Below are 17,364 nucleotides of genomic sequence, written 5' to 3'. Positions count from 1 at the left end.
TTTACAAGTAGGTCACAGTCAGCCCTAGTCATTTATTCACTAACAATTACCTGAAAGTGTCCAAGAGCATCACGTATTTTGTGTAAGAAAACAGGCCAAAGCAGAAAATCTATTGAGGAAATATTTGGTATTTCTGCTGTATCAATGTTTGCTCTGCTGCCTTCCCCGTTCTATCTGATAAGCAGTAACTTGTAGCAAGTAGCTCAGCTTCAGCTTAAAGCACTTTATTCATCACAGGTGCAGATGAGTCACACTCATGAGAAAGCCTCAGTCATGTGAATTGGATTTAGTATAAAACCCCATCCCAGTGCTGTCTCCCTTCTAGCTATAGGTAGTGAAAGTTTTAGCTAAAAGATTTATATCTGGTGTCATAATTGTTGCTGACCAAAACACTTTAAAGGACTTCTATGTAAGCTGTTGGTATTGTTTTGAGCAGGTAGGTAAATTAATGGGTGGTTAAAGTTTACTTCATAACTGTTTTCACGGTTATAGTGTTGCAGTTTGAAGAGGTGTATTTAGTTAAGCAAATATGCTGTGTGCAGAGAAATGGCGCGTTAGACTTTCTGCTGATGTGCTTGAAAATAGTTAAGGGTAATAGGACTTTGTGGGTTGGGAGAGAGGAGAGGGGATGGTGTGGTCTGAGCTAATTTGATATTAGTGAGGGCAAAAATGCAGCCATTATAGGCAGAAAAATCTAATTGCTCAGCATGTTTGCTTTGTGGCTTTTTATTATGGTTCTGTACTGTACCTTATGACCCTGTTATTACTTCTAAGGGGATCTCCCTTTGAAATGTTCTCCTTGAGGTATAAAATTATTGTAGTGCTGTCCATTAGTGCTGGCTTATGTAGCAGGAGGTAGCAGTCTGCTATGAATTTGAGTTATGAATTGTTTATACAGATCCTATTTTAAATCTCTGTTCTCAGATATTTTTTTCGCTGTGTCTATTTGTGATGCTAAAGTGATTGGAAAACTAAAGAGGAGCAAATTCTGAGTGATTCTGGTATTGCCCTTAATAGGCCTTCAAAGACATGCAGCTTGAATAATAACCTAAATCCAAGGTAGTTACCAAGTGTCTATAGGCATAATCAGCTGCCCCCACTGGGAATAGTTAATGACAAAAGTGTCCCACTTCTTTGTAACTTGTGTATGTTATTTTTGTTTATGTTTTAGTGTTTGCTGTCATGATGCTCTTCAGAGAAACAGGGCAGTAGAGTTTCTCTCAGCTTTAAGGTTGTCCTTTGGGTCTAGCATGTGATTTTGATAACAGCTTGGATAGGAACCTGGTGTTTATTGGAACAATGCCAGGTCAGCAGCTTTGAAGTGTAAATCTTCTGTTTTGTTTGCCCAAGAAGTGTAGATGAGCCCTGGTAATGCAGGTCTACCTTGCCCTGGGAGAGCTTAGTAATGTGCCTGAGGGATGGTAGGCTGAGCTGGGAGTATTCCATCACCTAGGGAGGGATGTCTTGTGGCCCTACACGACATTGCTGAGGGGCTGAGGAGCTCTGCTTGGGTAAGATGTAGTGAAAAGGGGTGATCACTTTGCCCTTGTCCCCTGCTGCCTGTCTGTTCTGTCTTGCTGCCCCAGTGCCTGTCTGGGGCTGGTGTTCCTTTTCACCTATGGAGTAATTGTCTTAAATCCAATTTGCCTCTCTTCCACTTAGCTATGCAGCAAGTCTGCTGTGACTTTCTTCAGGCTTTCTAACTGCTTTAATAAAAGCATGGCCTTGGGAGACATCTTAATCTGGGAAGCCAAAAGGGGCAATATTGGAGGGGAAAATTGCTTCCTTAAGGTGCTTGCTCTGATCTGCAGAGTGGATTTGTGGGTCCTCTGCAGACTGCTAACAGGGATAAATCCCTGCTGTTCTATGTTAGATAATCTGTCCTTGCTTTTGGGATCCTTTTAGTGTTGAAAGGAACTTATGGGTATGCAATGTAAAGGGTATTCACAGTTAAGGAGAGAGTGATCTGATTTATACTTTTATGATGGCACATATGAGTAGCCTGTATAAGCACGATGCATGTTTAGGTTACAGAAATGTATGTATATATACACACATACAGTGAGTGTATATATATGTATACAAGCTGTAACTCAAGATTCTTGTTGCCATAGTGTCTAATTCTAAAAAAAAGCCCTCTTCCAGCCCAGAGCACTTTTTTCAGAGCTCTTTTATTAATCATTAGTTTTTGTGTTCTTTATTCTTTTTACTGATGTTGCATCTAATGGTGTCAATTTGCCTTGAGATGTTAAGACAGACTATCAAAAGATAAATTTTCTGCAAGACTTAATTCAAAGAGATGTATTATTCCTGCAGCTCTCTTCCATGTTTCCAAATATGATCTCATGAATTTAAATAGATCAACTACAGTTGATGTCTCTTCTTGATCTATTTGGATTGCTTCTGAAGCTACTGATCATATGCTTTTGTCTCCTTCATGCTGGTGGCACAGCTGTCTCCTCATTCAAGGCTCAGCTTCTGAGGTTCTGGGCTTATTCTATGCCTTTAAACCAGCTCTCAAACTGCTAGCTCTTATAAGTAATCAATGCTAGCTCATTATTGGCAAGGGTTTAATCCACACCAGGGTTTTGATGGAATGGTTCAATTACTTTTTCTCTTAAACTTGATAGTCAGATGCAAAAGGAATAAAGGAGATGGGACAGTTTCCATAACTCTTAAAGATATTGTGCCTTACTCTGCAATTAATAGTATTTATAGCTTTATGTACTCTCTCTTCTGCCTCCTTCTTGATATAGAAAAGTGAATTACTGCTTCCTAAAAATCCATAATAAAGACAAAATAACTCCTGCAAATACCTTCTCTATAGATCGTTTGAGCAGTTAATTAAGTAAAGCATGGTTTCTTTTTTCAGTGACTGAACTCAAAGCAGTTTCTAAAGAAGGTGTGAGCCTATATATATGCTGAAGGTGTGTTCCACAAATATATTACAATTATTTATTTTTTAGCATTAGGTAATATTTTCTTTTCCTGTGAATGCTTCTAAGTTATGGCCTTGTTAGAACTTCTACAGAAACAAGCTTGACATTTTGAAAATCCCCATTTATTTGTTCCCTGGAGTATCTCATCTAGTAAGTGCTCTGTATTTCCTTTTCTGCTCCTGCTATTCTCTTGTGTGTTGGCATCACATCTGAAGTGCAGATAACTGACCTGCAAAAAAGCTTCCTCTTTTTCAAGCATCTCTGACCTGCCTGAAATGGCACAAGAGCACTTCAGCCATAGAAAATGGCAATAGCTGTAAGATGTTTGTGCCATGTTAATTTTGTTTGAATGTGAGGGTAGCAATTGCTTACAATAATTCTGACATGCTGCACGAGGCACAGCATATAAATAATGTTTGCATAATACATACCTAGAGCTGCTGTTCCTCCCCAAGAGGATCCTAACGAATTAAGATGGAAAAGTTATCTTTCAGGATTGCCATTTCTTTGAAGACAACAACAATCAGAAAATATATCAAAGCAGTTAATTTGTTCCTGCTGTACTCAAGTGCCTGCATGTGTCTTAATAGCTTCTTAATAGATGCTTAAGAAATTCTGTCTGTGTCCAACAAACAAAGCTTAACACTTCATGGCTGATAATTACCCATGAGTTTACTTAATAGGGTTAATAGGCTGCAGTGAGAGGTTGGCTTTTTGCTGTCACATTTGGGAGCTCATTGTCAAAGACTTATTACCTGGGATGTCCCAATGTGTTGCTTCAAAAAAAAAAATCTTGAGGGATGGAAAGGAGAAAAGATCTGCATTTACTGACCTGCAGCAGATCACATTAAGTTGGATATTTAAGTATAGACTCAAGCTCTATCCAAAATAATATTTAATTCTATCCCATCCCACGACTACTGGTGCAGTTGCTATGGATAGTCACTTCCTGGTGCACAAGGAGGGATCATTCCAGCCCAATACATCCTGCTAAAAGAGAAACCAGGACAAAATAGTTGTGTTGTGTTTTTTTTTTTTTTTTTTTTTTTTTTTATATTACCAGTCCAAGTACAGCTTTCACAATGATAGCTGGGAGTATGTTGCTCTCAGCTCTTTTCTTGCTTCTTGCCATTGAAGGAAATGACTTTTATTTGTCCTCTGGGCAAAAGGGCATAAGCACCACAAGGAGGGTTTGGTAGAAGCACGTTACAGTATGTGTTTTGTGGCATAGGAGCAGTAGTTCTTGACTCTCTTCATTGGGCATATTGCAGTAATGCAGGTGAAAATGTCCTGTTACATTACCTTGCATACGCCTTTCCAACCCCACTAAAAAAACTCTAAACACACAAAAAAGAGAAAATCCTCAATCCCTCTCAAAAAAAAAAAACAAACCAAAAACCCACACAAAAACAATGAAACAAACCCCCAAACAACCAAAAAAAAAAACCAAAAACCCCAAAACTCCTAAAAAAAACACTAAACCAAGACAGAGTCAAAATCAGCAAAAACTTTGAGAACTTCTTTAGTATAACCTGACTAGAGTGAATACAGCAAGGTGCTCCAGGGATAAGTTTTCTTTGTACTCAATAATTATTTTTCAATTTGAGAGGAAAATTTCTTGATGACAGTCAAGCATCACTAAAACTCTTTGCTCTGCTCATTTCGCAGGACACAAAGGCAATGTATAAATATTAGTTGACAATTCATACTTGCATGATGGTGCAGTAGGGATGTGTAGTGTGATTTCACTACAGTCCAGAGTGCCACTGTCTGGCTTAAATACAAATTCAGATGAGCAATGTAGGATTATTGTGCTGCACAGGGCTATGTCTATAACAGCATGTGCTTCTTTGGAAAATGCTGGAAACAGCCTCTCTTCTGGTGCTGGAGTATTAGATACTGTCTTTGTGTCTAAATGTGGTGAGCATATGAATGTGAAATGTAAGAGGAGATTTGCCAACTGCTGATATCTTTCTGATTTCTCTGCCTCCATATGTCTTTCCACTGGCTGCCTCTTACGTCACAGTTTCCATCCCCCTGCTCAGATGCTTCTATATCATTTTTGGAAGAGGGATCTGTGTTCATCTGACAGAAGGCATGCATAATGTGAGCTACTTATTGAAATAGAAGCAGTTTCTTGGACCCTGCATTATATACTGATTTTCCTGAGTTCTCCTTTGAGGGTACAGGTAGGGAGGCAGGGAAAAGAAAAACCCAAAACACATTACCTTCTCATGTCTGACTTGATCTGCACTCCCTCAGTGCAGGGCGAACTGCAAGAGGAGCATGACTCTGCAGAAGTGTGCTTATATGGCAGAAAAAATCATGCCAGTTGTGACTCAATGCTTCATTCTGTTTACATATTCCAATAAACAAGATCTTTCTTATTTAACAGGCTTAAACATTTCCTAAGGGGGGGTGTGTGTAATACAGGTTCCTAATGAAAAATATTCAGGTTTGCAGTTAGGTACATAATATTTCTTGAACAGAAAAGTGGAAAGCAGAGTTTGAAACACTTGAATAAATAAGTGAAAGGTATTTCTTTGCAAATTAACTATGTAAGCTACCAACTTAAATCTCTTGTTTTAATACCAAAAGTGTAATTTTCACAGTAATGTGAATTCTGCATAAGTGAAATAAATAAATTTGCAGCTAATATGTTTCTGCTTATACAAAAGGTACAAACCTATTTACACTATAGTATAATACATGTATTGTGTCAAAAGCAGTGAGTTACTAGTTCCTTTGGGCAGTTTTAGGTCTAGTAACTGAGTTCAAGATGAAAATAATTCCTTATTCTTTATTTAAAGGACAAACATTTTTTAAAGGATATTTGCAGCTTTGTTTCCATAAAATGACCTCCAGTCTCCAAGAAAGTAAAAAGAAAAGAAGTTGAGGGGTTTTGTTTTTTAATGGTTTTGAGAGATAGATACTTTCTGTTGTCCTTCAGGTATGGTCCTCTGGAGAGGAACATGCTGACCTTTAGCAGCTCTGTGCCTGCCTCTAGCCCTGCTTGCAGCCCAGGCTGCTGTGGGTGAAGGAGGACTGGATGCTCTGTGCTGGTCAGACATTCTCTTGCAGCATTTTCTGCACAGCTGACAGGTACCCAGGCTGCAGTGTTTTCTGCCTGTGTCCTTTGGTAGCAAAGAATGTCTGTCTTTGAGTCCTTTCACTCTTTTTGTCTGAACAGTGATTGTGTAGTTGTCTGATTAGCAAGGCTTCAGGCAGATGTGAACTAAGGCTCTGACAGTGAGTGGCTTGGATGCTCAGGCAGGGTTGGGAAATATGTCTATAAATTAAAACTTGTGAGGGCTTAGCTGTTCAGATACAGTATTCTCTCTCTCCAAGGTTGGACACTCAGTCACTTAAGATGGAGACTTCTTGTGTGCTTGTAGAATAAATTTTTAAAAGGAACAAATAATCCATATTTGCTTTTCTAAGTGGATATGAGATACTTAAGAAGAGCCATTAATTTACTGAGTAAATCCTTTAGGCTGCAGACAGTCTCTCTGTCTGGATACTGCAGGAGACCATCATAAGCAGAAGCTGAGGTGATGTAATGCACTGTATTTTGGATTAAAGATTATCTCCTGAATTGATAGCTAGAAAGTTGACACTTAAACTATTCTGCTTGTGAAATATAACTGAGATAATGGAATCTGTGTAAGAGCCATGAGAAATTGTGATAAAGGGGGCAATACCTGGACTATGCTGTCACAAAGCCACAGCTGTAGGCTTTGTGACTCTGATAGTGTTAACCCCCACCTTTGCACGCAAAAAGTGTTTTCCAATAAAGACAGAAGCACTCAAGCAAGAGATGTCCCTCCTGTGTGGTGTTCACTTGGTCCATGGGTGCCTCAGAAGTGCTGGTGCCAAAGGGTGATGGGAGTGCCAGGTTTGGCTGAACTGGTGGAACCCAGGGTGTCCAGGTGTGTTGGACTTGACCTGGAGATTCTGCCTGAGTGAGGGGTTACCAGAACAGGTTTTTTATAAATCAGTCTCTAGTTCAGCCCTCCCACCTGTCACTTTAATGGGGGTTCTGGTGCTGCCTTTGTGAAGGAGTAATGAAGTCAGGACACCCCTGCCACGTATGCTAGAGCAGCCAATTGTTTGTAACATCATCCTTTTTAATTATAACTTCAGTCTCGGTATTTTAGTTCCTCATGTATCAGAAGTGATGAATCTTACCTTTTTAAAGGATGTTTGCTTGCATAAATGATATGCCTACCAAAAATCAAAGTAATCTCAAGTGTGTGCTGATTATCTTATGCAAATAATTTTAAGTTTATCTTGGGTAACACAGTGGTTTCATTTTAGGGAGTATAAAGATACACTTTGAAATGCAGACTACCTTGGCCAGATGAATTATACCTTAACTGAGCTCTGCTTTGCTTGGGGCTGAGGGGAAGAGGGGCAGCAGGAATTACAATTGAACCACCTGACAATGTACAGAATATCTGCCTCTGTTACACCTAAAAGATTAGTACAGCTTCCGAGATAATTACTGTTTAATAGCTGCTCAGAGATCCTCATAAAGAAAAGCAATGACTGGGACACATTTTATGGATGTATTGGTTTTTTTGCTGCAATCTGAAAGTGGCACAATGATTGTATGGTTCTAGTCACTGTAAAGAAACTTCCACAAAACCTCTTTAACACAATGTATAATGATTATAACTCGCAGGGGAGCATGTAGTATTTGAGGGAGGATGGTTTATCTTGCATATCTAACACTTTTTCTAATTATAGTGCTTTAAACAATGGCTAATAAAGCAAGCTACACACTTTCATTGGAAAGCTAGTAACTGCATTCCTCTTCAGAGGAATGGTGGTGTCAGCTTTCCTTCTCCACCAGGCAGTGGTGGTCTCTGGGACACCACAGTCACTATTATATGCATCCTGCATGCTAAATGCTGAAGCTCCATCCACCTACACATAGGGTAATGGTGGATCATAAGTATAAGTCAAGCCTTTTTAATCTTTCATCTGTACTCTGGGAACAATTCATTCAGTGTGATCTGACAAAAATTGGAATGAGCCACTAAGGAAAAAGCAGCTTTGTCAAGTATGTGTTGCTCCTAAGAAGGGTGCTGTTTCTGCCTCTAATCTCTTTCCACCAAACATAAATATTGTTCATTTCAGAGCTCCCATTTCTCCTATTTTCACCCTCCACCCATTTTCGTTGGCTTCCTCTCTGTAGGTCAACAAACCTTTAAATTTAGCCTTGGTAAGGAGTTAGTGGCCTACTACTAAATAGCAGCATTTGGAATGCTCATTGGTTACTTTGGTGAGTAATCAGAGAAAAATAGACATCATCAAATATGCTATCAGTTTTGAGAGGTGTGAGGTGCTTGATTTTACCACTTTTATACTGGGAAAATGGAGCTAATAAATGAATATGTCAAGAAACTCTGAAGCTTCTGTGCCTCTTGATTAACAACTAATGTTGCACACAAATAAGGCAACTGAAGGATTTACTTCAGTCTAAAAGGTTTGGTCTAGACAGAAGAAACCTGTAGGTACAGACCATGGAACATTGATGTTTTTTGCCACTCACTTGCTAATATGGGTTAATTAACTGTGGCTCTGTAACCCTCCCACCTTCACCCTTCCTCCTAGCCCTGTATGAAACCTCTAGCAAAAGGTGCAATGAGACAGGGCCAAATACATCTCAGTAAAAGTTCTCTAGATGAAACCATATTTTACAGATGATTTCTAATTGTACTTAAACATGTTTCCTCTCTTCATGCTACCATTTCTCATCAACTGCAATGAAATTTCAACATATGAAGGTCCAATAAACTGGTAAAAGGGAGAAACTTGAGCCAAATAATTTCTATTTCCTTTCTCTTGATCTGACTTAATTTAGTTTTGATTGATAGGGAATAAAATGAAGAGAGATTGTGGCATCCTGTGATGACTTAAAGGATGCAACTTCATATAGAAATGTTGTTTCTAAGAGTATTTGTGGCAGGTTCTTCTGCCACCTGTTTCTTCCTCTCCTCTAACATTGTGATAGCTGAATGCTGAAAAGGCATCTTAGCAGGAAAAACAGGTATCTGAGCTATCCAGTCTGCAAAGCATGCAATTATTTTTGGGGGGACTGGGAGAGGAAGAAATAAGGCCTGGTGACCATATAAATATATCATAAGACTGAGGAAAGGAACTTGTATAGTTACAGCCTTCTAGCATGGCAGGATGAGGTGGATGTTTTAAGCATGGCTTGCCAGAGGGCAGTATTGCTTAGAGAAAAGACCTGGGTGCTGCAGAAAAGGTTGTTTTCTTCAAATGCCTTTTGCTTTGTGTACATCAGATTACTTCAGTAAATTGTTAGCTTTATCAGGAAGAGGAGCAGGGGGAGAACAGAAAGCCCAGGAAGCCATTCAGATCTCGAGAAAAACACAAGTGAATTATTATAGTAGGTGTGTGCCTATGCTTGACCGGGACTGGGTAATCTTCCCTTCATCTCCAGCATTTTAAATATTCTCTCAGGACCTGAGATTCAAGTCTGCTCCTCAGCTACTGAACTGCATCTGAATCCTGCTCCCCTGCAACTGAGTAACAAGGGAGAGACTTTTGCAGAAAGCAAGGCCTATAAACAGACTTTTTTGGGCTTCCCGGACCAATACCAGCAAACTTGCATGCCACTGTCACAGCTGGGGAGTTTCTGACCTATCTGATGAAGTAGAACTGTGTAAAAGTTCTCATGGCTAATTTTCTGCGCAGAGAGGCTTTTTTGCATGCATCACAGTGGCTGTGAGCAGACTTTAAATCATCCTTCAGGGACACCGAGGCAGTGTTAGCTGGTCAGCAGTTTTCCAGCACTTCTATGGAGCACAAAATCTATTTCCAGGTAGAAGTTGAATGTTGCCTGGTTTCCGGAGTGTCTCTATGGTATGGACACATAATACTGGCATATTGCTTTGGAAATGAGACATTCCATAGCCTTTGCTATGGAATTGCTTTGCACTACAATTAAAATTCAAAGCAGCAGAGTTGAATTTTCTATTGTCATCCACATTGGGCGCTTGATTTTTCTGAGGTTGAGGAGGTGGGAGGTATCAGACTGAGGTCTGAAGCAGCAAAGACAGGTCTTTGGGAAAATGCTGCCTGCATCTTCATGGGACAGGTCAGCTTTCCTTCTGAGTATTCCTGGACCCTTTTGATCAAGGTTTAGGCACAGTTACTATCTGTTCCCAGCCTTTGGCATGGCACTGAGGGTGGAGGAAGCTTGCTTTTGGAGCTTGTGCATTTGTTGATTCAGAGCTGCTGGCTGAGATACAAGGGTCTGCATGAGCTCTGTCTGTCAGAAGGCTGGAAATGGAACAAACTATTGGTTTGAAGAAAGAGCTTTCTTCATGGTTTAAATGTTTTGGATGCAGGTGGGTGGTCCTCCTGCCATTTTCAGGACTTCCTGAGGGCATGTTTCTGTGCTACAGGGGCAGGGACCTTTCCTATTTGTATGGACTGCAGTCTTCAGCTCTTGGCTGCCTGACTTGCACTGGACCTTGCTGTGGGTGGGCAAGTGTTTGGTGTTGTCACCTGGCCTAAATGGCTTGGCAGGGCTCAGAATAACAGATAGAAGGGGGACTTGGCAGAAGCCTGGGGTTCTCTGGGATGCTTCTACTCAGGATCTCCCTTTTTATTTTACACAGGTGCCCAAGTGTTTGAAAGACCAAGATGTTGCCACCTCATTAACCTCTGAGTTTAGGTTGTACTAAGTCAAGGCATAAAAAACCTGAGCCCTTAATTGTCAACTTGCTGACAGCCACAAAATGGTTGTAAGGACTTGGAAAAGTTTAGGGATGGCTGGGTAACAGCTGCATCTCTAGCTCTTTTTAGGTGGTGGCATTATCTAATGAAAGTTTTGTGGGAGATGTGCACATATGAAGCAATAGAGGCTTAAGAGAAAAATAATAGTGTAGGGAAGGAACTGTGTAATATTGATGAGACTGCCTTGATGCTACATGTTGAAAACCATAAAAATAGTCCATTATCTTGTAAAGAACACAGAGGCTTCTTTCTATGTGATTCTTCTATATTCAACCTGAGCTGTTGCATTGTCTCTGCTAAGTTGATGACAGTCTGTGAAATCCCTACTGAAGGTTACTGTGCAGGCACAAATGTGAGAGAGACAATATGGTTTTAAATGTCACTTAGGGGAAGAAAGCCTAACAAAGCCAACAACAAATGTCCACCACCAGGGCAGCTTGTTACAAGTTTCTACCTATTTTAATGATTTTTCACAGAGCAGCTTAGGCTGAGTGTGAGAGGATTTTTTTTTAACTTGTTATGCCTCAGCTGCACACTGCTAGTAAAACAAAGATTTCAGTGGGGTTTATGATGTTTCAGTGACATGAATCTTGTCACTGTAGGTGCATTAAACTTTGACTCACCTAGATTCATCTAAATACTTGTTTACAGAGAATTTAGATGCTGCATTCTCTGAAGCTAACTGAACTATCGTTACAGGTACTTACCAAGGCTTGCACTGGTTTGAGGCTTAATTTACATGATGGCTTCTGAGAGAGAAAAAAGGGTTGCTTTCTCAAGTACCATGACTGTGAGGAAGGCAGAGGAGTTTAATGGTGTCTCAGGAGCTGCTGTGCCATTATAAGTACTTGAAAAAATGAACAAGTGCTTTACAGCTGTTACATGGGTGAAAGGGCTTCTCTGGGAGACTTCAATATTGTTCTTTTCTTCTAGTTCCTCACTTGGACATTGAAGACATGAAAACAAGGGCAGAGCTTGTTTTTGTCAAAACTGATGTCAGTGAGATGTTTGAAAGTAAGTTTTGTGCTGTTTCAGGATAAAGTACAATGTTAGATTGTGTCTTTATTAAGGATCATTTAGCTGATCAGGGATTCTTCATATCCCTGACTAAACACTCTTCCAAAGGACAAAATCTTCTTTTGGAGTCGAGGCCCAAATATCATGGGTAACAGCTGATTTTATAGCTAGTTTATGTCCACAGTGTGCCTCCAGAGTGATAAGATTGGTCTACTTCCATAAGCACTTGGCCTCTTACATGTTAAAAATCTTTAGTAGTTTCTTTAAGTCTTTAAATTTGACATACAGTCAGAAAAATTCTTAAAATGTAATAGAATATAAGTAATGTAACTATCTGATGAGTGAAATTACATGTGAAATATATACAAGCATTCAAATATCCTTTTAAAAACTAGGCCATTCTATGGAAAAAAGTGCCAACATCTGAATTCTGGAAAGAACATATAATAGCCTTCATATGAATTCAATATGAGTTTCTTAAGCTTTTCATCTTTAGCCCACTACAAAAATAAGGGTTTTTTTTGGGGTGGGGGGGGGTTGAATAAGGAGATAACTACTACCTCTGTCTTGGATTGCCCAGCATTAAAGCATGTAGGTTGCGCGTCAATTTTTTTACACTTTTTCTATTTAGTTTTGACTTTTTTCATGGTTGTGGGTTTTGTGGAGGTGGGAAGGGATTTAGTTTTCCTGTGAAATTTGAACAAACATTTTGGTTGTCTTGGAGAGCAGATTTATAAAAAAAAAAATCTGCCTACCTCTAATAGCTTTGGGGGGAAAAAACCCTCAGTGTTGCCATGACTTGGAAGGACTTAGTCAAGGCCAGTCATAACCTGGGGTGTGAAATATTTTTCTTATACTGATGAATCCTGTTAGGTCTGTAGAATTTATTTCCTTAGACATCTTCTTTAAAAAGTGCTGTTTCTGTTGAGTGCAATTGAGCTGCTTTGACCAATTAAGAAATATTCTTGGCTTTTTGAGCTTCTGTGGAATTAACCTCTGAATTGAGGAGGAAAAAAAAATTCTTTTGCTCTTTCTGTGCCTTCACTACTTTTATCTAAACAGTATGGGTGGGAAAAGCATCTCTCTCTGCGACTTCACAGAAGAGGAAAAGGGAATGAGACAGGGTGAACGGGAGGCATTAAGACAAATGAGGACGTGGCAGCAGTTTGCTGTAGAAAAAACTGTAATGTATCCACAGGAAAGAAAAAAAATGTGTGTGCAGGTCTGATTAGATGGTAACATGCTGCAGTTAGAGGAGACCAGAGCTTCACAGGCAATCTTGTTTCTGAATGAATTCAGCTTCTGAGTCTGGCTTAGGCTATTCTCAGTCTCTGTGAGTAACCACCTCTAGGCAACACACCTGCAGTCCTTTGATAAGGCCCCATCTCTGTGGTGCTGCATGCTGTGAAATGGTGTACTCATGCTTTAAAGCATGGGAGACCTAATCAGGGCAAGAGCAGAAGTCAAGACCACAGTACAGTGACTAGAAGCAGTAGTTCAATCTTCTGTCAGGCTCTCCAGAGGTTTTTAGACTGGGCTGTTTGACCGGGTTAAAACTCCCCCATAGTGAGTCCAATTGCAGAACTGAACCCAGTCTGAACTATTGTGAGAAATAATTTTTAAAAAATAACTGTTAGGCTTTTTTCTTTTCTTTTCCTCCAGTTCCTTTAAAAAAGTACTTCAAGCCCCAAAGAAAGAGGAGGAGGATCTTGGAGAACCTCCAGACTAGGAGAAGAAAGCTTTGGCATTATAGGATGAAAGTGATAAAACGGGAGCTGTGCAGGAGTTGGCATCAAGAGGTGGTTCAGGTAGATGGAAGTCCAGAGGGAGCTCAGCCTCAAGACGTGGTCCAGGAACACATTCAGGTGGATGAAAGCCCAGAAGGAACTCAGCAAATCTGTTCACCAGTACAGCAGGAGCAACAAGACCATCCCTCAGCAGCACAGCTAGTGCCCTCTGCTCAAGAGCCACAGGGAGGGAATGATATCCATGTGCATCCACAGAGGCAGCCAGGGCAAGGAGGCACAGCCCCAAACATGGGACCACAACCAACAGAGTCAGGGTGGGAGCTCCCAAAAGTGACTGTCAAGGTGCAGCCCCAGAACACGAGCCAGGGGTGGGACTCCCCGGAGGTGACAGTGCAGGTGCAGCCTCAGAGGCCAAGCCCAGGATGGGAAGCCCCATCAGTGACTGTGCAGGTGCAGCTACAGCAGCATGGCCCAGGGCCATCTCTTCCACAAGTAACTGTACAGCTACAGCCCCAGGAGTGGGGACAAGGCACTGCTGGCATCAAGGTCACTGTGCAGCTGCAGTTGGGCTGTGACCCAGAAGAGGTAGCCTGCCTCCAGAACCAAGGTGAGGAAGTGTTAGGTAATGGAGAACAATGGATCCCCCCAAAAAATCAAGGAGGGATGATGACAAGATCTGAAAGTGAGAGAGAGCTTGCTATGGTGGAGCTGGTGCCGCAGGGAGCTCTGAGCCAAAAACAGGATCTAGGAGGAGAAATGGTACAAGCCCAGCAGGGCCAGAGCCAAGAGGAAAAAGCAGAAGTGGCGGATCTGCATGACATGCAGGCTGGAGGCAAAGCAGAACTGAATGGGATGGTGATAGAGGAACAGCTGCAGGACCAGAGCCAAGAGCAGGAACAGCTAAAAGCAGACCTGCCTCTGCAAAAGGAAGACCAAAGAAGTACAGTGATGAGACAGGAGCAAGGTAATATCCAAGAGCCCAGGGGGATTGTAGAAGACCAGAAGGAAGACCTAGCACAAGAACAGTCTAAGAAACGTCCAAGAGAGTCTCCAAATTATTTTGTTGCTATTCCAATAACAGATGATCAGGTACTTTGAAGTAGCTGTTTTATTAAAAAACTTAACTTTAAACTTAGGTTTAATTTCCTGTGTTAATTACAAGGGTGCTTAACAAGCCAAGAGTGATCAAATTCTGCCTGCTTACCCCATGTGGTTTGCTGGGTTTGGGATGGAGTTAACTTCCTCAGAGCAACCTGTAGGTGCAGTGCTTTGTTTTTGTAGGTAGAGCTGTATTTATACACATCCATGTTTCAGTTACTACTAGGAAAGGAAAAAAATTACTTCGATGATTGCCACTGCCCTTTCTAAAGGTTCTGAGGTGGTGTCTCTCATCACTAGTATTTTCTATTCTGTAATCTTTTTTCAAAAAAAAACCTGGCTTTCATCATCTTGTGTTGTCCCATCCTACATTTTCTTAGGGCTGTATTTAATGCAAGGGTATTGATTTGTTTGTTCATAGTCTTTTCTGCCGAAGTTCACGATGGAGAATGAGAATTTCCTTCTCTTCTGCAGAAGATTATAGAGAATTGATCTGTTTTTTCTTCTCCATCTTTTATCCAATAAACTTGCCCTGAGATCCTAGATAGGTGGTTAATTTCAAGAATCCGTGAGTGCAGTCTCTATGCTCATACTTCAAGGTGTGCTGTGTTCCGTGACTCCCATGTTTAAGCAGTGTTGGAAAAAGCAACAGATCATTTCACCTCCGTCTTGTTAAACCAAAGTGCAGCAAACAGTGGAAATACAAATAGACATATTCTCTTCTAGAGGCTTTGTGGGGGACCTAAAGTGTTCCAGTTACCACAGTAAATGCTGTTTCTGAAATAAACCATACTGTCCCGCTGGTCTTGGCTGCTACAAGCCCTGTCTTATGATCCATGGAAGCAAATTCCAAAAATGATACAATAGCAAGAGAGAAAGATTTCACACTTTATTTACTAGTTAGGGACTTCAAATGAATCTTAGATAACTTCTGCACAACTCTTTGTACTTGTAAAGAAAGTGGGAAGATACTGGGTCACCTTGAACTACTTATTCCATTCTGCTGCTGTGAATTTTGAAGCTCACTTCAAGCTTTCTGAAGGAAGACTACGGAATGTCTCATTTCTAAAGCAGCACTGCAATGCTTTTATGGGCAGATTTTTTTAACCTTTAGCCTTTCACAGACAACTGGTACCTGCTAATTGCAATGGGTTTTTTTTGCAGCTGCTCAAGGTAAGCAAAAGCAGAGAGAGCTCTCACTTTGTCCCAGTATCTGCTGTTATCCCAAGGGAGCTTGGATGGGATTCTGTTCCAGCATTGTGAGGTGGGACATGCCCCATGGCCTTTATGTAGGGGCAGCAGATGACTGTGCACACAAATATTTTATGAAGAGAAGCCTTTGAAATGCCAAGACAACAAGCAGACTATTCCACCTGACAGAGACAGGCAGGGGAAAAATCTTAATTTGATTCAGAAAATTCTGTACCCAGCTAGCATGGGTGGAATGGAGAAACAGTATGTAAATTCTGTAAATTATTATCATTTATATAATATATATGTATCTTGGTAACTTTTCCTATAAAAATGTAAAAGACAAAACCTGAACATTAGCTTGTCTGAACAGAGTGAAAATAGAACATTCTACTATCCGCTTTACTAGAAGTTTATGATGTATTTTCCAATGAACCAAATAGATATTGTTTGTTGCAATATATAACTTAGTTCCTTTTTTTCCCTAGCTTAAGCTTTCATTCATTATCTGGCACGACTATTTATGCTGCTGAAAGGCAATAATTAAGTAAGAATGATGTATCTGTTGCACAGAATTTTTCCTTTTTTTTCTTCTCCAGTGTGACAAGCAGTTGCAGTACAGTAGCTTGCTTTGGCAGGCTTCTGAGTTTTTGTTTTTACCTAAGTGAAGTGTAAAAACACTTACACATGTGTTAGAGGGAGGCGTCAAAGGTGCCTTCCTCTTGGTAGGCAATTATTTGCTCTGGCTTTGTCTTGGGCAGAGAATGATCTTTGAAGGTTATCTGGAGGATGGCCTCATATAACTTTTGTGATTCCTACATATGACTGGCTTTTGAGAGGTGAACAAAAGTGCAGAGCACATCAGGAAGATAAATGCCAGGAAGGGAAAATAACTGTGTAAGCTGAAGACAATGTTGGCAGATGAACAAATGGGTATGAAGTGGGCAAAGAATAAATCTAAGCTAGAAACTGGAAAGTTTCCTGCCATCTGAGGAATGAGATCATGGAACAGCTTGAAGGGTCATGAATGCTTAACTTATTCTGCTATTTTAATGAGATTTCAGTGTCTTAATATATGGCCTGGGACCACATCCTGTGCAGCCCAATGAATGTCTTTCACCTCTTTTTCCTTTTCTTTTCTCTCTCTCTTTTTTCCTTTTCTCAAATTCTGCTCTTACAGGTTCCCCTGCATTCACACCAGCTCTGGTAATCTGGCAGCTCTGGCATCCCTGTTTGGAGGCTCTGTCCAAGATATTCCAAGTTTGTGTTCCTCTGAAGTGCTAGCCTTAAGGGTGTCAGTGTTTACTGACACTGACCTGTGTGAGGCCTTGAAAGAAGCACTGAAGAGTGCAGTACTGTAAGGTTGGCATATGTACATAATGTGGGTAAAGAAATCATAGAATGGTTTGAGTTGGAAGGGATCTTAAAGGTCATCTAGTTTCAACCCCCCTGCCATAAGCAAAGACACCTTTGACTAGACAAAGTTGCTCAGAGCTCCATTCAACCTGGCTGTGAATACTTCCAGGAATGGGGTATCTACAACCTCTGGGCAACCTGTTCCAGTACCTTACCACCCTCACAATCAATATTTCTTTCCT

General features: G+C 40.6%; 1 protein-coding gene across 2 annotated transcripts in view; it reads left to right on the top strand.

Moving 5' to 3' along the window:
• The first annotated feature begins 311 nt into the window (after positions 1-311).
• The window catches only part of LOC139585039 (involucrin-like), a 126,282-nt gene continuing 109,229 nt past the window's right edge, over positions 312-17,364 (top strand). For both annotated transcript variants that reach the window (XM_071417449.1, XM_071417441.1), the window contains exons 1-2: positions 312-436; positions 13,392-14,566. In XM_071417449.1, the coding sequence (XP_071273550.1) occupies positions 13,484-14,566 (1,083 nt within the window). In that variant the 5' untranslated portion in view covers positions 312-436; positions 13,392-13,483. The remainder of the gene's footprint in view (positions 437-13,391; positions 14,567-17,364) is intronic.

The sequence above is a fragment of the Agelaius tricolor genome, unplaced genomic scaffold (assembly GCF_023055355.1).
Source record: "Agelaius tricolor isolate 1412-34295 unplaced genomic scaffold, bAgeTri1.0.p SCAF_2, whole genome shotgun sequence".
Lineage (NCBI taxonomy): Eukaryota > Metazoa > Chordata > Aves > Passeriformes > Icteridae > Agelaius > Agelaius tricolor.
The sequence above is the reverse complement of the archived record's forward strand: the minus strand, read 5'-3'. Positions and strand labels throughout refer to the sequence as shown.